The sequence below is a fragment of the Stegodyphus dumicola genome, chromosome 7, assembly GCF_044657685.1.
Source record: "Stegodyphus dumicola isolate Sdum_Otavi_A_Nest chromosome 7, ASM4465768v1".
NCBI lineage: Eukaryota > Metazoa > Arthropoda > Arachnida > Araneae > Eresidae > Stegodyphus > Stegodyphus dumicola.
The window spans coordinates 21,424,885-21,448,624 of record NC_140774.1 but is presented as its reverse complement, the minus strand read 5'-3'; the positions used below and the strand labels follow the sequence as shown (position 1 = coordinate 21,448,624).

Below are 23,740 nucleotides of genomic sequence, written 5' to 3'. Positions count from 1 at the left end.
AGTCCATATTCCTGAAGTTTAGAAAATAAAGCTTTCAAATGCCTGCAATGTTCCTCAGAATCTTTAGAGGCTATGAGCAAATCATCGACGAAAGCGTAAACACCTTCTAAATCCCGCGTGACTTCATCTATAAAACGTTGAAAAGTCGCGGATGCATTGCATAAGCCATATTGCATACGGGTACTTTCGAATAAACCGAATGGTGTGCATATGGCGGTTTTGTGGATGTCGGCTGGGTTAATTGGTATTTGATGGTATGCCTTAATCAGGTCGACATGACTAAAAATTTTAGTACCGTGCAATGCAGCAGTAAAATCGGCTAAGCATGGAATAGGGTATTTGTCTTTTATTGTTTGAGCGTTCAATGCTCGATAATCTCCTACAGGTCTCCATTCCAGACTTCCCTTTTTTTGAACCATGTGAAGTGGGGATGCATAATTGCTGCTCGAAGGTCTCAAATGCCCCAATTGCATCATAGTTTGATATTCTTGTTTTGCTATTTTTAAGCAATCTGGAGCTAACCGATGAGGTTTTGCAACCACAGGTGGACCTTTAGTTATGATATAATGAACGGTGTTATGTTTAACAGGTTGGTTAGGATCTGGTAATCTAGTAACTGAAGGAAATTCTTTTAAAATTTTGTGATATGGTGTATCACTAAATACAGTTTTTACTGAATAAATGCTTGCATTTTTCACGCAACCGACGGTTTTAAAATGCGGTTTTAAAATGCGTTTTTAAATCTTTGAGACATTTGTTTCTGAGATCAGACACCAATTCAAAGAAATGGAGAAAATCTGCTCCAAGAATGGGTGTACTAACATTTGCTATAAGAAAAGTCCATGTAAACTGTCGTCTTAATTTGAAATCCAAAGAAAGTGTTTTTTGACCATAAACATGAATAGTAGAAGAATTAATTAAGACACAATAACACGCCGAATAAATACTGATTCAGAAGTCAAACAACAAAAATCAGCGTTAATTCACAAAATTTTCACAGGACTAGTTTCGATGGTTTTACCGAACCATCATCTTCAGCTGCAAAACCGCAAATGAACAAGATAGGAAAAAATGTTTAGATAAGATAAGAAAGCCTGGACAAGAATAAGCAAGTGGCGCCATCTGTTGGCGAAACCAGAACTAAAACATAATTTCTCTAAAAGCCGAAGGCAAATTTGGATTGGAATTAGGATCGTTAACTAGAACAGAAAGATTTTTATGAATGTGAAATGCCTCCAGAAAATCCAGTTCTCCAATGGAAGATGTTTTTTGAATAATTTTGGCAGCAGAAAAATTGAAAGTGTGATTTTCGGACCAACAATGTTGAGCAACAGAAGACTTCTGTGTTTCCTTTTTTCTAACATATGCCTCATGTTCTTTGACGCGAAATTTTAAGGCTCTCTTAGTTTGGCCAATGTAAATTAAACCGCACTAGCAAGGAATCCTATAAATACCCCAGGAATTCATATCCGGAATGGGGTCCTTGAGTATAGAAGTTGGAATTTTATTGACGGGAGAGTAAACAACCCGAAAGTTAAATTTCTGCAAAATATGTGCAACTTTATAGCTAATTGATGGAAAGAAGGGAATGACAACAGAATTTTTATAATCTCCTAAAATAAGAGTGTGGCTTTTAGTGTGTTGAGATGATAATTTTTTAACTGCTTGATTAATAATGTTGGGTGAAAAGCCCCTGTCAATAGCTATTGCTTTTAAATAATTTAGTTCTTCATCAAGGGCTAGTTTGGAGGAGCAAACTTGAAGAGCATGGAAAACATAGGAATAAAATACTGTGAAAACACTGTGAAAATTTTGTGAATTAACGCTGATTTTTGTTGTTTGACTTCTGAATCAGTAGAAGAATTAGCAGCGAAAAGTGTTTGTTGGGACGAATTCCGTTTTTGAGAATTATTTGCTGGAAGTAAGGACACGTCAGAGCCAGTATCGACCAAGAATGAAAGGTTTGTTCTGCGGTCACGAACAAACAGGCGACGTGAAACTTGAGGCAAAGAATAAGTCGCCTCTATTCTTTGCTGGTTTCGTTTCCCTGCCATGAACAAGGTTTTGTACATTTGTCATCTTTACACTTTTTTCCAAAACGTCTATGACACCAGCAAACAGAATAATCTCTCCTTTTGGAATTGTTTCTTTCCTTATTGCGATCTCTGCGATTTGGCGAGCGACCACGAGAAAGAGAAATGCGATCAATACGTTTGTTTAATTTTTCTATTTGTTTAAATAATTTATCCTCAAGAGACTGATCGACTGTGCGAGAAACGGCACAAGTCCCTGGAGTTGGATTTACTTCTAAAATTCTGTCGGCAATTTCTGCAGCTTTATCTACAGTTAAATTGGAAACCGCTGCCAAAATAGACTGAACAGTCGAAGGCAAACGTTGAAGGAATAATTCTAACATTAAGTTATCAGGAACATTTAAAGATTTTGCTCGACGTTTCATATTTCTAAGCAAATCGGAAGGTTTTCGAGAACCTAATTCTTCTCCAGATAATAATTGGCGAATTTCTTGCTGAGAAGATTCTCCTGAACGATTTATTAACTCAATTTTAAGCTTTGTATATGGATCAATAGGGTCTGGTTTCATAAGTAAATCCCTCACTAGTGATGCAATATCTGGAGGAAGATGAGCAACTACATAATTATATTTAGTAATGGATTCTGTGATAGGTTTGGGGGTGGCAAGAGTAAAGGTACTTTCACACATAATAAACCATAAAAATGAGTCTGATCGGTTATAAACCGGAATTTGGACGGAATGAACATCAGACATTGTGCAAGGTTTTTAAGCCAAAATAAAAGCAAAAATTTAACTAAAGAAAATGAAATTTAATGATAAGTAGAAAACAGAATTATAAAATGATCTATAATTACTACTCATCTGCGATTCAGAGGATGAAAACCGATGTAATCCATTACTTCTGGTTTGGAGATTTGAGTGATGGCTTGTAGTCAAAACCGAAAGTGCTTGAAAACTGTTCATACGGCTTGATTTAACACAGTCCGGGTTACCATTATAGTGACTTCCTGGTTGTGTTTTACCACCAATCCTCGAATTCCATATCACCGATTATGTTCTTACTGCATTAATATAAATATTAACAAGACATAGTGCACAATAAAAATTAAGCTTTATTTCGGAACTTCGCGCACATTCCCCGACAGCCGGCCTGTTTCGCTCTGCTCGCTACTCGTAAGAAACTTCTTCTCTAGGGTTGCCACACTTATCGGAGGGTGCAAGGCACGCTCCTTATCGCCATCACCACACAACACAAGGTAAAGCGTTGTCGTACAAATCGTGATGGGAGAAAAGAAAGCAAGGAGAAAACATCACAGTTCTAAAATATGTTATAAAATATCGTCATAAAAAATAAGGGGGTTAAAAAACATGACTGTAGTAAGTTTTGTGGTAAAAAATAAAGCACCTACAAATCATCGCATGACGATAACATTGCAGGTGTATTTTTTAGGCTTTTAAAAGTATCAAATGTATATTCTCATAGTGATTTCTGGATGCAAAATGGAATAACTGCTACAGTCAAAAGTCGTTAATCCGGACTCGTCGGGACTTCAGCGATTCTGGATTATCGATTTTTCAGGATTATAGATCATCATTTTAAATCTGGTAAGATGGCATGCAGAAATTATAAAATTAAAAATATGAAACCGTAATTTATGAAATAAAGGACAATTACGATCTAAAGGGTATCAAAATTTAAAAAAAAACAAGTTTAATATTTATTTGTTTACGTTATTAAACATTTCTTTTAATGTAAATTGTTTAAGTTGCTTTGTTTTATGTGCTAATGCTTTCTCTTTAATTCTATATAAACAGACATAATTTCTTGTTCAGTTACAAAGTTCTTCTGTTCAAGTCCTGTAATTGCTGTGCCGAGAATACCGACTAACTTGTCAATTGAAATTTTTTCATTTTCACTAACCTCTCTGTCACTTTCTTCATGCCTTTATCCATTTTTTGAAGCAATTCCACTTTTTGTTTGATGGACATCGAAACATACTTTCGCTCTGTAAATCCTTTGGGAGCTCCAGCATCGGAAATTCTATTTGACATAATCGAAAGTCCAAGCTTACTTTTATAAAATTGCTCTAACAGTCTGCAAAAAATAATAAGCCAGATCCAATTTGAAGATTAAGGAACAATGCAATCTGCAACATTAACTGAAATAGATAATTAAATAATTTTAGCTTATAATGTCCGCTATACATAAATGTATTATGCACATGCATATGAGCAGCCGTAAAGGTCTTACGTCCATGCGTAAACGCCTATGCACATGCATCAATGCGACACATGCGCAGAAATTTTGTAGCTTTGAGGTCCGGATTATAGATCATACCAGATTATGGGTGTCTGAATTAACGATTTTTGACTGTATAATGATTTCTGAATGCAAGATGGAGTGACCACATTATTTCATATTTTTGAATTAATTAATATTTTTTTACTCTAAATACAAAAAGAAACTTAAGCATTCAAAAATTGAAAATGAGCAGGAAATTAATGTTACATGCAATGGTTAATATAATTTTTAAACTAATGTATTAAAGGTTGTTATTTATATAATTTCTTTCATAAAGTTGTAACGGTAGTGTTTCATGAAATATATAGTCTAAAAATGATTAGAAAAAGGAAGATGTGAACTGCATGCGGTTACATGTATTAAAATTTTTTATCAAATTGTAAAATTATTTTTTCTCTTTCTTGATCTGATATTCTTTTCATAAAAATTAAATCTTTGTAATAATTTCCTCTGCTGAAACGTATTCCCCTAATGAAATAGCGATACTTTTCCGTTTCACCAGCACAAATCTCGCCAAGCAGACTTTATTGGCGACAACATACAGTATACACATACAAAATGTTAACAAATGTTAGTTCTTAGAACTTTTATTTTGAAGGCCTAAATATTTTAATATCATTTAAAATTTTGTAAAAAGGCTAATAAATAAAGACAATAAATTTTTAAAAAGACGACTCAGGCGAACGCAGATCGCAGAAACGGGCTCCCGCGCAGGAGCACTAGCCCAGAGTAACAAAACTTTGGGCGATTTTGTAACAAATATGCACATAACATAGGGAAAAAACTCAGAAAATGATTCCGCAGTTCTTAAAAGTGGGAGAGTTTCTAAAGTGATAAAAGTAATATGAGAAAGCAGTTACCAAAAAAAAAAAAAAAAAAAAGAGAGAACGAGTCGAAAGACATTAATTTAAGAATTTACTATGCTTTCATGGTTCTATATCCTGATTCGCCAGTTCATATCATGTGATCACCAAGGAATCTCATCTCATGTAAACTACACTACAAAAATCTAATTCTCTTAGAAATTATCTATATTAATTTCAAGTTAAATCTTAATTTGTAATACAAGATCAAATACAAGAATTATTTCAATTCGTACGAATAGCTTACTTAGAAATTATGTAAAACTGCAGTGCTTTACTTTGTTAGTGCATTCACATTAGAATTGATGAATTTAACCCTTGACTGTGCCTTTTCTATATTTTTGCCTTCGGGTGAGTGGTGTGATTGCATCCTAATTGACTTAATTACCGCAAATGGCCTTAGGGCATAAAATTGAACTATCTTGTAAAACTTCTACTGTAATTGTATGCCAGTATTGAAAGAAATAATCAATCTGATAAGAAATGGCTGCAACTTGTTTTGAAATGAGGCGTAAAATGCTACCAACGAGGATATTCCGTTTGGCATCAGTTGTACCATTATTGGCAACTTTAACCGCCTGTGGCAGCGAAACAGAAAAGTACCAAAATGGTTTCCATTGCCTAAGCAGTAGAGTCTCTAAATACTGGTAGTTCGACCCAGTGAACAATTGGCTGCATGATATTTTTGTGGTTTTTCTAATCTATAGCATGGGTATTAGCCAGTTCCTGAGGAATGACTCTACAAATGCATCTCTCCCTTTAGGCAAGTAACCTTAGTATGCTTTGCTAGAATGCATTTGATAACAAATTAAACAATTTTAATATAGATCACCTCATGCAGTTTCTCATCTTTCCTCTTCTAATCAGTTTTAATTTCCTCTTTTAATCATTTAAATTTTTTCATGAAAACTACCAATAAAACTTCATAAAAGACATTAATTGAATAATGTACTTTAAAAGTTAGCTACGTAAGTTTAAAATTCTATTAACTATTATTCATAGCATAAATTTTCATCTGATTTTCTGTTTTTGAATGTTTAAATTTCTATCTTCCTTTTTTTAGGAAAAAAAATATTAATTCATTCAAAAATGTGAAAAAAAGGAGTCGTCGTGTCTTGTGCTCAGAAATCATTATGCGAATATATATTTACAACTTTTAAAGCCTGTAAAACATGTTTGCAAGGTTATCATGCGATGATTTGTAGATGCTTTATTTTTTACCATGATATTTTCTACGGCATTGTTTTAAAATTGTGATTTTTGTAACATCTTTATTTTCAAGGACAATGTTTTTGACTTGATTTTTCTCCCTCCAGTATGTTTTTGCTGTAGTGTTTTCACCTGTAACCACCAGAGTTTGGCACATCTGAAATTTTGATGACTTCTACTAAAGTGGTTATGTTAACATGTAAAGTTTTTTTCTAAGTGGAGCATAATATTATTTGATGCATATTTACTTCCCAGTTGAACCTCTGCTACACTTCTCCCTTGTATTGACATTATAGTGGTACCTCAGTGCACGTCATTGATCCATTCTAGATCCTTGGAAGGTATACCAAACTAACTTTTCCAGTAAGAAATAAAGAGATACTTATTAATCTGTTCTTATAAAAAAATCTACATATTGTGATATTTTTTCAAAAACAAGCTCTTTTACCCGATAAGTGAGTATGCAAAAATATCCACAACATGAAACTTTATGTTAACAATCGAAACATTTGGAGGTGTAGTGTTAAAAATTGTAAAAGGAAGGGCCTCTGTGTTGGAAATTGGTTCAGTGGTTCCAGAATATCATTTGTCACTGCAATTAGATTTATGAATTCTCCGGCAGAGAAGTTGACATTCATGAAATGGTATAACAAACAGCTTAATATAGGTGAAAGTGCTGCTGTTGACTGGAACATTTACATGTGATAAAATAATAATGAAAAGGATAAGAATTCTTTAAAATATTCTTAGGAAATCACATGTGGTATTATTGTTATTATTATACAGTTTAAAGTCGTTAATCCGGACTCGTCGGGACTTCGGCGATTCCGGATTATTGATTTTTCCAGATTATAGATCATCAGTTTAAATCTGGTAAAATGGCATGCAGAAATTATAAAATTAAAAATATGAAACCGTAATTTACAAAATAAACAACAATTATGATCTAAAGGGTATCAAAATACACACACACAAAAAAAGCTTAATATTTATTTGTTTACTTTATTAAACATTTCTTTCAATGTAAGTTGTTTAAGTTGCTTCAATTTTTATGTGATAATACATTCTCTTTAATTCTATAAACAGACATAATTTCTTGTTCAGGTACAAAGTTCCGCTGTTCAAGTCCTATAATTGCTGTGTCGAGAATACCGACTAATTTGTCAATCGAAATTTTTTTGTTTTCAATAACCTCTGTCACTTTCTTTGCTATCGGAAGCGAATTATAATGACGAGGAATTTAATTTAAATCATATCAAAGACGGAGTACATCGAGATGAAATACTACATTTAGTAAGGAATTATAAGCCAAATAAAATAAAAACATCTGCCCTGAAGATAAGGATAGTGCTGGCAGATCAACTTCCAATTCATTGCGCACCTTGCTGCGGCGTTAAAGATAAACAAAGTTTAGATAACCAAACACTAAAGTTTAGATAAACAAAGGATATGCCTTTATCAATTTTTTGCAGCAATTCCACTTTTTGTTTAATAGACTTCGAAACATACTTCCGCTTTGTAGATCCTTTACATATTAGTAAATATATATCAGAAATTCTATTTGACATAATCGAAAGTTCAAGCTTACTTTTATAAAACTGCTCTAACAGTCTGCAAAAAATAATAAGCCGAATCCAATTCGAAGATTAAGGAGCAATGCAATCTGCAACGTTAACTGAATTAGATAATTTTAGCTTAGCTTATACCATCCGTTATACATTAAACGCACATTCCTAAACGATTTTGAACATGCGCACAGGCATATTTGCTGCCGTAAACGTCTTACGCATACGTCAACGCGACGCATGCACGGAAAGTTTGTAGCTTTGAGGTCCGGATTATGGGTGTCCGAATTAACGACTTTTGACTGTATATTGTGTTGTTTATTTTTACATTTGTGCTTTACAAACTTGGTGAAAATATAGCTGAGGTCTTGGTGCAAATCTAAAATCAACAAATATGATTGGGGGCCACTATAACAAAGAAGTACCAAATACAGTCAAATGTCGTTAATTCAGACACCCATAATCCGGAATGATCGTACGAATCGTCGTTTACGAATGCGCATTTAATGTATAACGGACGGGATAAGCTAAGCTAAAATTATCTAATTATCTATTTCAGTTAATGTTGCAGATTGCGTTGTTTCTTAATCTTCCAATTGGATCCGGCTTATTAATTTTGCAGACTGTTAGAGCAATTTTATAAATGTAAGCTTGAACTTTCGATTATGTCAAATAGAATTTCCGATATATATTTACTAATATGTAAAGGATATAAAAAGTGAAAGTATCTTTCGGAGTCCATTAAACAAAAAGTGGAATTGCTGCAAAAAAATGGATAAAGGTATATCCTTTGTTTATCTAAACTTTAACGTTTGTTTATCTAAACTTTGTTTATCTTTAACGCCCCCGAGCGCAATGAATTGGAAGTTGATCTGTCAACACTATCCTTATCTTAAGGGCAGATGTTTTTATTTTATTTGGCTTATAATTGCTTACTAAATGTAGTATTTCATTTCGATGTACTCCGTCTTTGATATGATTAAAATCAAATGGCTCGTCATTATAATTCGCCTCCGATAGCGAAGAAAGTAACAGAGGTTATTGAAAACGAAAAAATTTCAATTGACAAATTAGTCGGTATTCTCGACACAGCAATTATAGGACTTGAACAGTGGAACTTTGTAACTGAACAAGAAATTATGTCTGTTTAGAGAATTAAAGAGAATGTATTATCACATAAAGAACGAAGCAACTTAAACAACTTGCATTGAAAGAAATGTTTAATAAAGTAAACAAATAAATATTAAGCTTTTTTTTTTTTTTTGTAAATTTTGATACCCTTTAGATCATAATTGTTCTTTATTTTGTAAATTATGGTTTCATATTTTTAATTTTATAATTTCTGCATGCCATTTTACCAGATTTAAACAGATGATCTATAATCCGGAAAAATCGATAATCCGGAATCGCCGAAGTCCCGACGAGTCCGGATTAACGACTTTTGACTGTACACATCTTTTACTGTAGTGATATGCAATGAATATGTGAAGTAAATGTGGACTGGAAAACATTATAAGACTAAGCATATTCTGTTTGTTTTGCACAGTAATTATTGGAGGTTTGTGTATATGAGGATTGTTGAATGTGACTTGGAAAAGTGCTGGAAAGCTTTCTGGGACTTTTTGTGAGAACTCATTCATTTGTACCTTTATTATAAAACCAAATTATGTACCTTTTAATGGATATACATTATTAAAGTGTGGCTGCAATTGTATGTTTTTAAATGAATTACCAGTGCATTTGTGGTGTTTATTTGCTTCAGATTTCATAATGTTCTGTAATTGGGTCATCTTCAAATGTTATTAAGTGAATTAATTTATATTTTATTATTTACTTTTGACAGGATGCTTTAGAAATTCAAGTAGATGCTGTTACGACAGGACAAAATATAATTATTATAGATGATCTTATTGCAACTGGAGGTAAATCCATATTTCTGTTTTAATGTCAACTGATTCATGTAATAGATGAGCTATTTTGTTATTATTTGTATGCAGCAAATACTATGAATAATAACTACAAAGTATTTTGTTGTTATGTTTATGTAACATTTTACTGTTATAAAAATTCTGTTTTGGGAATATCCTATTTACAGATTTATTTTATTTTTACAAATTGCAAAAGTGGGATTACAAAAGTAAAGTCCAAGTATGGATAATTTGTTTAGTTTATTCAGTTCTTATTTGCTTAATAGACTTAAAATTTTTTTCATTGATAGTCCTTAAAAATCCTTAAAAGTATTTAATTTCCATGGCAGAAATGTGTGCAAACCTTATCTGCAGCATTTCTCTCTTCGTGGCATAGTTGTGCATTCTGAAATAACTCTGATGTTAGGCTCTCTGAAGATGAGAATTCTGGAAAGTTATGGTTTCATTTACTGCTGGTCACTGGAGTACAACCACTTCTTTTAATATGAGTATGCAAAAGTCTGTAATATCTGCCACATATGCCGTGTGATGGTAGGGGACACGTCCAAACCGGATGTTAAAAGTTCAGTTTTCCAACAATGTCCATTTTATCCCTGACACAGTCTGGAAGACAACACAGGGCAGCATGTAGATGAGTTTACCTCCTGCCATCAGTTTGTTATTCGATTTGTTGTTGGACGGCAGAAACTTTTGATTTGTTGTTCCACAGCAGAAACTCTTTCTTGAATTTCTCCAGATTTGTCTTCAGCCGTGTCTGTCCTGCCTTCTATAGCCTTGAATTTGTCTTCTATTATGGCAGTAATTTCTGTTTTCATTTTTTCTTGACTAGCTTCAATCTTTTATTAGCCCACTTTCATCCCTTCTTGCACCACATTCGTCACTTCTTATCTCCCTTTCATCTCTACTTGGCCAGCTACATATCTTCTTTGAATGCAACAAAGGCTGCCACCAGCTGTCTTAATTGCTCATCCATCTCTTTTATCATTGGCATTCAACCCCACTCCTGACACCAAAAATTGTTCTGTGCATACAGGTTGGTAATAGATTGAATGCACACTGGTCTGATGATAGGTTGTTAATAAAATTTATTTTATGAAAGGAAACACTTCTTTCATAAAATAAATTTTATCAACAACCTACAAATTCTGGAACTTTCCACAAAAATAGATGTACAACTTTTCACAGTATCTCAGATACAGTAGTTACACTTCAAACTTCTAAGAATGTTAAGCACAATGCAGTGCAAAACGCATCTGAAGAGTGAAGCTAACTTAGAGATATCTCAATACTCCAAACACCCAATAGTGTCAGTACTCATGTTGAAGTAACAACTCACAACTACTGAGAAAGTGATGCTCTCTTTGGTCTCATATAGTTTTCACCTAACCGTCGAGATATTTCTAGTACTTTCTGCTTCTTGAAATTACTAAAATCGCTAACAGCTTGTCGATATCTTGCCAAATTAGTGATATAGTCATTTACTCAATGTTAAATAGACTTGCCCTTGTATTCGTATTTTTCTAGCGGAGCATTGTCTCTGTAGATTGTAATGTTACATTATGCAGAAAAGTATAACAATTTCATTAAAATTATTTGTCTGTATACAAAATTCATAACAGTATTATATTATTTGAACAAGATTGAGTGATGAATTATTTTTCGGTACTTTTCCATTTCGCCACAGCAAATCTCGCCAAGCAGACTTTATTGGCAACAACACACAGTTTGCACATAAAAAATTTTAATGTTTGTTAGTTCTAAGGAATTTTTTATTTTTAAGTCATAAACATTTTAATATCATTTAAAATTTTGTAAAAAGACAATAAATAAAGACAATAACTTTGCAAAAACGCATTAATTTAAGAATTTACTATGCTTTCATGGTGCAACATCCTGATTTGGCGTTTCATATCACGTGACAAGTGACCTCATCTCACATAAACTACGCTACAAAAATCTAATTCTTTCAGTAATTATCTACATTAATTTCAAGTTAAATCTTAATATGGAATACAAGTTTAAATGCAAGAATTATTTCAATTCGTACAAATAGCTTACTCAGAAATTATGTAAAACCGCAGTACTTTACTTTGCTATTGTAGTCTTATTTGAATTGATAAATTTAACCCTTTGCCTTTTCTATATTTTCCTTTTCTGGTGAGTGGTGTGATTGCATCCTAATTGACTTAATTACTGCGAATGGCCTTAGGGCATAAAGTTGAACTACCTGGTAAAAATTCTATGTCATTGTTTGCGAGGATTGAAAGAAACAATGAATCTGATAAGAGATGGCTGCGACTTGTGTTGAAAATGAGGCATAAAAGGTTACCAGCAAGGATATTCCATTTGGCATGAGTTTGTACTATTTTTGGCGACTTTATCGTTTGTGCCGGCAAAATGGAAAAGTATCTTTTTTTCTTTGAAATGACTGAAAAATTGTATCTTTTTCTTCACAACTTTTATTATTCCAGATTGCTTAGCTGATTAAAAAAAAAAAAAAAAAAAAAAAAAAAAAAAACTTTCACAATCGCTGTTTCATCAAAAAGTTGAAGTATGTTTATTGTATTATTGGCAACAGATTTTTAATTTATTCACCTGAAGCTTCAGTGACTGGCATTTCTTTTTAATACTACTGCTTATCGTACTTTACCTCCTTGGACTACTTCTACTTGCATTTAGTAACCGCCTGATTGGCTGGAGCCACAGGCAGTGGATGTTTTGATTGGTAAATTGAAACCTGACAAAGCACCTGGCATAGATTCTATTTCGAATCGCATGATCAAAAACTTCCCTATGTTTATCGTATGGATCAGGGTTCTCATAAATTTAATGCTCAGGAGAAGCTATTTCCCCGACTGCTGGAAAATTGCAGCAGTCGTCCCCATTCCAAAACCGGGACAAAATTTAAACCTGCCCGTCAATTACAGACCCATAAGTCTGTTATCTTCTCTCTCTAAGATCTATGAATTTGTCTTACTTAATCGCCTGAATGAATTCTGTCGGGATCAAAATTTACTAATCCTGGAACAATTCGGCTTCCGACCTAAACACTCCATGGTACACCAGTTACTCCGTGTAGTGGAATTCATTCATGAAGGCTTTCGTAAGCGAGAGAAAACTGGAATTGTCTATCTGGACGTTGCCAAAGCCTTTGACAGGACTTGGCATGACGGGATTATTTACAAGTTCATGCGGCTTGGTTTTTCGGCCCATCTTATTAAAATTATTAACTCGTACTTGACCGGACGCAGTTTCCGCGTGCGAGTTAACCCACGAATTCTCCTCTCCCCGCCCAATCTATGCTGGGGTGGCTCAAGGTAGCCTCCTCGCCCCTGCAATCTTTAACCTTTATGTAAATGATATTCCTAAGGCCCCAAATATCGATCTTGCATTATACGCAGACGATACAGCCATCATTTCACAACACTCCAACACCCTCCAGGTAATCTCACAATTGCAGAGTTACCTTTCGACTTTAGAACTCTGGCTCGGTCTGTATAAAATCAAAATTAATGTCGCAAAATGTGCTGCCACTATGTTCATCCGAAGAAACATCCCAAGTTTACTTAATTTAATGCTCTTCGGTGAACCCATTCCCTGCGTCTCTTCTTACAAATATCTAGGTGTTTTACTAGACTCAAAATTAACTTGGCAGCCTCACATCCGCAAAATCATAGCGGGTGCGACAGCTGTCAAAACCGCCCTATGCCCCCTTTTAGCTAGTCATAGCAACCTGTCAACTGATAATAAAATCTTGCTCTACAAATCAATGATTAGGCCGTTTCTTACGTATGCGTGTCCCGTATGGGGCCCATGTGCACTGACTAACAGAAAACATGTCCAAATTTTTCAATCTAAAATGCTTCGGCAAATTCTAAAAGCTCCGTGGTTTGTACGGAACGAAGAGATTCATAATGACCTCAAAATTATGCCCATTAATCGCTATATACAGCGACTTTCAGAAAGATTTTTCAAAAATATTCAACGTGTTGCAAATCCTGTGCTTCATATGCTACCCGTATACGATCCTGCTGTTGCTTCTTCCCGGAAAAGACCCAGAGTGGTTCTTAACAGGGAATATTCAGCTCTGCCATTTAAACGGGCTAGATATGAGCACACTGATAGCCACGTAAATAACTACCTTTCGTTCCTTAACCCCCCCCCACCTCTAAAGTTCTTTAATGCACACGGCATTAACTCGAGGAACCTCCTTTAACGTTTCTTTAATAAGAAACATCACAGTCAAATAGGACTGATTTAAAATACTTTAACCTATCAAATGAAATAAAACTGAAAAAGATTTTTAAATTATAGCTTCTCTCTTCCTTTAAAAAGGAACTTTCTTAGGCGCTTAACAGTGTCCTTTTTGGCCTTTAAAAACTGCATTGAATAGCGGTCAAAAATGAAACTTCTCCCTCCTAGCTGATCACTGGCAGAACTACTTTTTCGACCTGTAAACAGGTTCCCCCCTCCCTCCCACCTCGAAGAACGTGCATTGGAATTCTCCTTCGTATTCTTCATCTGACGTATGCAAAGAAAATTATTATCAAGGTTCAAGGAAACATCACCTTTTATTTCTCTAGTCAAAATTTTTATGGCTGCCCCTATCTAAATTATTCTGGCCCTTTTTCGGCGCAAAATTAAGACCTTCTGAGTTTTTTGCCTTTTTTTGACTCAGTGTGAAGGCACTTACTCCAAGTCATTCGGCTTATCAAAATTTTACCATACTTGACAATCCCCTCTGTCGGATGATTTAATTTCCTTTGAAGATGTGGAGGTAAAGGCGTAATTGCCTATGAACTCTGTAAATTGCACTTCCTTGATCCTTGATCCTTGTTTTGATTGGCTACCTGTACTGTTAGTTAGATTTTCACACTCATTCCCCGTTACTGACTTTCTCTCTTTGCTCTATGCTGTTATGGAAACTACGAGCTTCGCAACTGCACATGATAGAAAATCTTCAACTTAGTTATCCTGGGACAGCGCTACGCATGGGTGCCCGAGTTGCGACTCCAAAGGAACGCCTGAGCTGACCATGTTAAGTCCACGTTGTTTATCCAAATAAAAAATTCTGCTTCACCAAAGCTGTGCTCCCGCCTCCCCTGCATGGGCAAACGCGAAGAAATCAAAGATTGAAAAGCTGGAAATAGTAAAAAACAAATTTCTCAGGTTAATTACTGTAGCACCCTTCTTCATTCGAAACAAAAACCTTCACCATGATCTCCGCATTGAATATATTCAAGACTTTATAAACAGATAAAATGCAAATTTCTTCAAAAAAGCTACAACAAACACCCACGCAAATTTTTCGAACATCCTCGCTTATGAAGTAATTGAAGAAGATTACTTTAATAGACCGTACGCTGCACATATCATCAATATGATCAACGCAAACATTTAACTTCACCTGGACACTTATCCACAGGAAAACATCTTTTCACATACGAAAGGACTTCAATTTCCTGCAAGCTTAATGAGCAGAAGCCTAGCCCTACGGTAAAGCTCGTATCTACAATCCAAGAGATCCACGATTCGAGGCCCAGTCGTAAATATTTTGTGAAAATATTACAACTTCACTGCACATGATTTAAAAGGGCCTACTACAAGATTATGAAAATTATTTTGATGTCAGTTCTAAATTTTTATCTGCATTATTTCAGCAAATATTTTTCATCACTCGCCAATGGTTCTGGCTCTGTCACTCTCTACCGCCATATTTGACGACACCTCTCCCAGGTCCGTGATACTACACTCAAGCGCCAAGCTGCCTCCTGATTCGCCAGCTCCTGCGCCCGGCTTTCTGCATATTGATTTCCAGCTCTTCTCCTACCACATCCATCGCCACCAGATGGCGACACGTGCAAGGACTTTGCATCGCTCCTCTCTTCCCCCCCCCTTTTAGCCTCTTCTAATGATTTCCTGCTAAAGAACCCACATAATTTACCTTTAATGCCATGTTCCTTCGAGACATCTCTCATGCTACTGGGAAGTACTGCCACAGTGCAGTAGAAACCCAGTATAACACGTATAAGTATCTAAGTATATAAGCTGTGCTCCCATAGCTCATTGTAAGAAAGACATCTGTCATAAAAATGTTGTGAAATCTTGTAGAATTGTATTGATATTAATTATGTATATTCTGTGGTTTTAAAATTTTGCAAAATAATTGGGACAAAATAACCAAGCGGCTGGGATGCAGGGACCATACCATCAAACCGTGACAGTCCCGATCAAAGCAGGATGTCTGGTAAATCTCTCCATTGGTGAATCATTGTTTATTTCTTCCTTTCTGCTTCTTCTTCTTTTTTCCCCCTCTTCCCCAGTTTCTTCCAATATCTTGGTAGAAACGTTTCCTCTGAAAGAGACCAAACTTTGTTTAGAATGTATGCTACTTCAGTTAAATGAGTTTTGCTGTACATATAACGTCATATTTTTATAATGTGATGCAAAACTATTTCTTTATTTTGTTCTCATATCCTTTAGGTTCTATGGAAGCTGCTGTAAAATTAATTAGAAGCATAGGTGGAAATGTCCAGTGCTGTCTGGCAGTCATTGAGCTCAATGAATTGAAAGGAAGATCAAAAATTTCAGCACCCTTGTATTCTCTAATACAGTATTAGTTTTCATAATTAATACTTCATGTTATAAAATATACTGCAAAAAAGCTGCTCATCTGGTTTAATAATAAACCAGATAACATGATTTATTTGAATCTAGTTATGCTATTTATCTTATATATGTTTTAATGCTAATTCACTGTAGGAATAATTTTGAACTAAAATTGTAAACATTTATAAAAAAAAAGCTTAGCATTAAGCGTATTTTAATGCCATTATGTTACTTAAAAATTTTTGTTAAACTTTGATAGCATTGTTAAGTTTATATGCTACAGAGGACATTTATATATTTACAAGGAATTTTCAGATTGTGACATTTGCAATTGATCACACATAGGAAAATTCTCATACAACCATTGAAACTGGAAAAAGTTCCTTCCAAAACAAGGATGGGAAATTAACTTACTATTATATTTTCAGGATTTGTTTATTAAAAGAAGTTAAAGCTTATTATATGAATACTTAAGTTAGATTTTAAATTATCATTTTAGCTATTGTTTTGATTAATGTGACCTTTTAATCTAAAAATCGCTATTTTCTTTTCAAATGTGCTGTTATTTTTATTTACTATAATTTTCATTTTATCAAATTTCATACATTTCCCTCCCTTTCTTTTTCTTTTTTTGTATTGTTCTTTATAATTTCTAAAATTATTTCAGTGTAAATAACTTAATGTATATTTGTTTTTATTGAAAAAAGTGCCGTCATATATTTTGTTAATTTATTTACTTGCTGTGTATTTTGTTAACTTTGTTCAAATGCTTTGATTGCTCTACAATGAGTACTGAACTTACATATTGCAAGCACATGAACAATCTATGCGAAGTTTAATTTCTAAACAAAAATGTTCCATAACATTAACTGATAGCAGTGTGATATGTTTCTTAAGAATTAATAATGATGTAATAATTGTGTAAAATAATTATATGAGTTTTAAAATTTTTTTTTTAAAAAGGAAAGAATCTTCTTTTCCTTTTTGATTGAAATTAAATGAAGGATGAAGAAAAGAACAATAAATTTTTAATATCCTTTTTATTATTTATCATGTAAGCATAATCTACTTTTCTACCTGAATAATTTTGGATGGAAGAATTGCTTACCTACATATTTAAAAAAAATTATTTTAGCATCAGTTTTAATAAGTCAGAAAATAAAACTAGGGAATAAGATTGATAGAAGTAATGAGTATGTATGTTAATTCAGAATAAATTTCTTTATACATGTATTTCAAATGATAATTTTGACGGGATAATTTTTCCAAAATTGAATTTTCTTTTGAAGTTTTATCTATTCTCTATACAATTCGGAAAGCAATTACTTTTGTTGCTACGTAAGGTATTAAATGATTAAAATATGAAGGAAAAAGAAAGGCATAGATCTATCTAACAAGAGCTTTGATGTACTTGGCAGAAATTAGAGTTTTTATCAGGAAAGAAGTACCTGTCATGAGTTCTGATGAGCTATAACTACAGTTAAGTATTGAATTGTATGGAAATTTGTCAAATGTGCTTATGGTTTCTAAGGCTTTAAAATTTGATAAAAAAATTTGTGTACTTACATAACACATGTTTATTTTGTTTGTATATACTGTTATTGGATGGTGGGAGTTAATTAGCAGTGCCAAAATATTTTTGATTGTGTAATCATAATTTTTTACTTATTATTTTACATCCTATATGACTTCAATTACCATTTGTCATAATATATCAGATACATATTAATTTTATTGCATAGTTTCAGCATTTATAGGAGCATTTAATTTCTTTGAAATTTGTCACAGATATTTTTTAATATTATATTTTCTCTGTGTCTTCCTTATTTTGTAGCACTTGAAGTGTACTTATTCCAATACTTGTATGTTTGTTTTTGTACCAGGGTTGTATAAAATTGTTCATAGTCAGTGGCAAGCTGTTTATGTACTAGAGGGACTATGCTAGTCTGCTGACATTTCATGCATTAGCATATTCTAGTATATTTCTACCTAACATTTAAAATCATTAAAAGGAGCATCATTTTACCTCTCATGATACCTCACTCCAATGGAGACTAAGTGGGTTTTCATTTGAGCGGGAGGGTTTTATGTCAGTTCCATGCGAAGAAGGATTAATTGACTTTCATCTGCTCCCCAGCTGCCCAAAATATGCTGTTAACTAGTGGTAACTCAATAAGAAGTTTAATTTTCTCAGTTTCTCCCTCCAGTTAAAACAATGGCATGCCACTATTCATTATTATTTTATGATAAATGTAATCATTATTGTTTAGACACCTGCAAATCAAGCATTTAATGAAGGAGAAAAATGATTCTGATTTGTGTTTATATGAAATTGTTAAAGATTCAGCTGTGCAAATTTTTCGCAAATATTGACATGATCAACTTCTGATTTACCAAGGTGATACCAGGAACATTATCCTTGGTTAATTCAGAAATACGTATAATAATTGTCCTTAACATTTTTAATAATTATTGTAATTAATATTTTAAGTAAAAAATTTTTCTTATCAGGCTGACTGTATTTTCAAGCTGTATAATCTGGAGACTATGTTCATTGTTGCTAATTTAATGTTCATAATCAGGGTGTAATTAAATTAGTTCTCAAGATTAAAAGAACTGAGAAATAGTGAAAGAATAAATGTTGTTAGAAATAAAGAAATTGTTTCAAATCACCCTAAATAATCATACTTACAAGAGCTAGCTACATCTATGTCAACAAGTTCAAACTCACATAAGAAAGGCAGAACCCTTTATTACTATGTTTAATTTTGTAAATTAAATAAATTTATATGTTAAGGACAATGCGGTAGAGAAAATCTGTCACCTCTGGTATTGATTGTGGTGCGGGTCCCTAAGTATGATGACATAAGAGAATAACTTAATGAATAATTACTTTATTAGAAAATAATGCATACTTGCATAATTTGTTTTTAAAATTATATTTCAATAAATAATAGCAAAAAAAATTGAATTTGTTCGGTTACTATTATTTTGCATTAACCGTTTAAAGTTCAGCCTTTACTATCACTTCTGTTTTAGATTTCCTCACTAGAATGCAAATTATTTAGAGAGTATTTAAGTTGAGGGTTTTGGATGCTAAGACAGAGTATGTTTCTGCCTCTCAAGCCCACATTAACTGAGTTTTTCCACCACTGATAAAATTGTAATTATTCGGCTTTTCGTTATAGCTGCTGTCATTTAAATTGTTACGTCGATGAGAAGTTTTGAGCTAACTGAGTTTTAAATTAAATTACGCAGTCTTTGGCTACTAGGTTAAATTTTAATTTTAATTTGACTTTAAGTTACATCGCCACAAGTGTTAGTTGATGTTGTCAAGCGTGAGAAGTACGTTTTATGTTCAAGTTTTTCAAGACTCCGTAATTCTATTCAGACACAGTGATAATTTGCTTTTGTTAGGAGTTCACTGCTAGTTTGCACTCCCAAAAAAAGCGAAGTTCTATAAATTGGAAGCAAAAAGGCTCTATTATTAGGTATAATAAATCCATATAAGAGCAGATTTCATAATACTGAATTTCTTTTTGAAAATAATTTTTCAGGCTGTTAATTATTTTGACTTCTGAACAATTATATATGAAAAAAATAACTGGAGCTCCTATCTTCAGATTTTATTTTTAAAAATGAGTGGAGTGAAGTGGACCCTTTGAGAAGGCCTTGGGTAATTTTTGTCAGCTCTGTTCTCTCTCCCTGTTGCTAGTTATAGGTAAAACCATTCTCAAAGACTGTGACATCGTTTGCTGTCAGTGCTGTTGTGTCATGAATTTTTCTTTGCCCTTTTTATATTTTTCATTGACAGTTTTTAAAAACAACAGGGCATAGGGGTCAGCAGAAATGAATGAATATTTATAAATGAAACATTTTTCAGTTATTACATGGCAATCATTTTGTGGTACAGAGAGTATCATGAAATACTTGCATTGAAGAATATCATGTCTTGAAAAATATAGCCCGAATTAGTCTCTGTTGCCAAAAGAAAGATACAGATCATAAAAGAATGGGAAGATACAAATATTGAATTTTTGGGAAGATACAAATATTGCCAGATTTGTGTAGGTGATTTGTGATAATGAGATTTTCCTATATTTCTTCAATAATCAAAAATCCAGCTTGGTTAATCAGCAGTCGACTGTGCACTTAATGGATGGAGATTAAAATTATTGGGGATTAAAAATTAACATAATGTTCTCTACTTCCAACCTTCAGAATATTCTTCAGGGATAAGAGTTCAATTATGTTCTCCAACTCCCTTTCATACAATGTTTGTAAAGCATGACATATGAAAGATAGATGCACTTTACTAGTTATGAATATATTTTTATCTTGTTGTGATGTTATGAGAATTTATACTTTTGTATCTTAACTGACTTTTAGTATTTGCTGGATTATGTAAATGAAATTTATTTTTATATAAAAATATAAGCATTTTTTTATTATTCTGAGTTTTATGTTTTTATTCTATTATCAGTTTCAAATGTATTTAATAATAATAAATATTTACAAGGTTCCCCACACACTCGAAAAGTCAAGTAATTTTTTTTTCCCCCAAGTAAGAGATAGAGGTTAGTACTATGAAATAATAAAAAGTTTTGTGTTTTAATAATAATCTTGAAACAAAAGTTTTCCATCTCGAAAAGAAGACAAGGTTGATTTACGATAATTTTTCTTATGCAAAGTGGAAGTGCAAAGAAAGTGACAGTGCATTAATGCAGCACTTCCTGCATTGTTTCTAGAAACTAATATATTTTGGGAAGTGGCAACTTCATTATTTTTAAGATCTGATCTTTTTCTTACTGTCGTCAAGTTCTGCAATCTTTATTTATATAAACAGTTAAAAGGTAGTTGAAGGTTGAAAAAATATATATATTTTTTTACCATTCTTTTCATCGGTGACACAAATGTGATTTGAACACGTAGCCTTCTGATTAACAGAAGTTTGAACACACATAGTCCTTGTACTTGAATACTGTATTTCATCCCATGTTCCCCCACCACTGGTTTTTCAGCACCATTTTCTGAAAATTTTTAAAATATTCACGTTATTTTCCCCTTTTTTTTTTCAATGCATTCAGAGAACGAGCGGCCCTAAATATTAAAATGGATTTGTCCACATGGAAACCTATGGAAACAGTTCCAGGATACTGGATCCATCGAGAGAAAGCCTGGCAACGTCGTTCAAGAGCCATGATGGACAGAGAAGATTGTTATTTGTCCATTTTAGTGAGGTGTAACAGAGGGGCTACAGCTTCTCAGCTCTCTCGGAACCTGTATGCAGCCACACGAACCCGTGTAACAAGGGTGACTGTTTCCAAAAGACTGAATGAAAGAGGGTTGTTTGCCAAAAGACTGGCTGTTTGCGTCCCACTCTTGTCTATGGACAGGAGAGTCCGATTAACATGGTGCTGGCAGCATAGTGATTGGAGTACGGAGCAGTGGGCGACCGTTCTGTTTATCGACGAGTCATGTTTTAGCCTAAACACCGATTCTCGCAGTGCTTTCATATGGCGAGTGCCAGGGACCCGCTACTTACCCTCCAATGTCCACGAAATCAGCATTTATGGCGGTGGCGGTGTAATGGTCTAGGCAGGCATCATGTTGGATTTCCGCAAACCTCTCCACGTCTTTGACAGAGGCTCTGTGACTGGTGTGAGGTATAGGGATGAAGTCTTGGAGCCTTATGTTCGCCTTTTCCAGGGTGTAGTGGGCCCCGAGTTCATCTTACAGGAAATAACGCAAGGCCACATAAAGCTCTTTTGGTCGACAAATTTCTCAAGAGTGAGGATTTTCACCATTGAATTCGTCAGCCAGGTCTCCAGACCTCAACCCTGTAAAACATGTTTGGAACGCTCTGAGGAGGGCAATCACAACTCGCAACCCCTCTCCGAGAACTATCCAGGAACTGAAAACTTCGTTGCTGAGTGAGTGGGACCAGTTGCCACAGGCACTGATAAACTGCCTTATTTCCAGTATGACATCACACTGCGAGGCCTGTATGGCTGTAATAGGGGACCATACCCCCTATTAACCCATTTCTTTTGTGTCTTCTGCAACTGCTGTTTCAGACCTTCAGACTCCCATGAGTGTTACACACGAACATTTGTGTCTATTATAACTATTAAATGTTTATTATATTTGTATTGTATTAACCTATGTTCACACCAAATTTCATTAAAATCTGTCCAGTAGTTCTGGAGATCGTAAATCAAATATGAAAATTCTCTTAATTTCTTTTACCAGTGTATTTATGGAGAGTTTGGGGGCTAAGGAGTAGCAGAGAGAACAATAAAAACAGATGAAATTTAACTTACAGGGAAATAGATGTGAAGATATCTTATATGTAATTTTAATATTACTATGTATTGTGTCTGAAATGTAGGTCCCCCCCTTGAAAGGAATAATACTGCAATGTTTGCTAGTAGTTTATACATGACTACTTTTTATTTCTTTTCTTACTGTGTCTTTTGGAAATTGAATTATTCACATAATTTTCCATTCTCGATTTTCGACGATAAAATTAGTAAAAAGAGGGGGGGAATACGCGAGGACTGTTGTATTATTCAAGTGTTTTTTTTTATAGTGAAAGATTGCATTGGATTATTCAATTACGGCAAAGCACACGAGGGCTATCTGCCTAAAGGGAGGGATGCCTTCGTGGAGGACTTTCTAAGGAAAACTGGCTCGTATACACGTTACACATGGGGGAAACCACGAAAACGCCCATGCAGCCAGCCCGTTCGCGGGATTCGAACCTCGGACCGAACTACCAGTGTTCAGCGTCTGTACCGCTCGGCCGCAAAACAAAACACTTCTATCTCCAGCGTGTGAGACTTGTCATTCAGAAAAATGTAAGATATTTATTTTTGTTTTAACAAACTCAGCTGTATGAAAGCAATGTATTGCCTCGGCCAGAAATAAACTACTTTTATCTTCCACGTGCAAACGTGTTGCCATTCAGTAAGGCCTAAGATACTTTGAAACTTAATTGGAATGATAATCTGGAATTAAAATAATTTTGTCCGCTTTTTATTGCGATCGATTTAAATAGAGGTATTAAAATAATGAGATATGTCTAATTAAAATCATTATATAAATAATCATTATATACTTTTTTATGCACGAGCGGCTAGTTTTTAAAGAAATAATATAGCGAATACAAAAATTTGTATGACAACCTCTAACACTGTATCAGGAATTCTAAAGATAGGCTGTTTTTA

At 33.9% G+C, this 23,740-nt stretch overlaps 1 protein-coding gene across 1 annotated transcript in view; it reads left to right on the top strand.

Annotated features, from left to right (window-relative positions):
* Nucleotides 1–20,962, top strand: part of Aprt (adenine phosphoribosyltransferase) — a 33,669-nt gene extending 12,707 nt beyond the window's left edge. Inside the window, exons 3-4 of the mRNA XM_035353837.2 lie at nucleotides 9,818–9,896; nucleotides 16,386–20,962. Coding sequence (XP_035209728.1) covers nucleotides 9,818–9,896; nucleotides 16,386–16,522 — 216 coding nt within the window. The 3' untranslated portion in view covers nucleotides 16,523–20,962. The remainder of the gene's footprint in view (nucleotides 1–9,817; nucleotides 9,897–16,385) is intronic.
* Nucleotides 20,963–23,740: the final 2,778 nt, after the last annotated feature.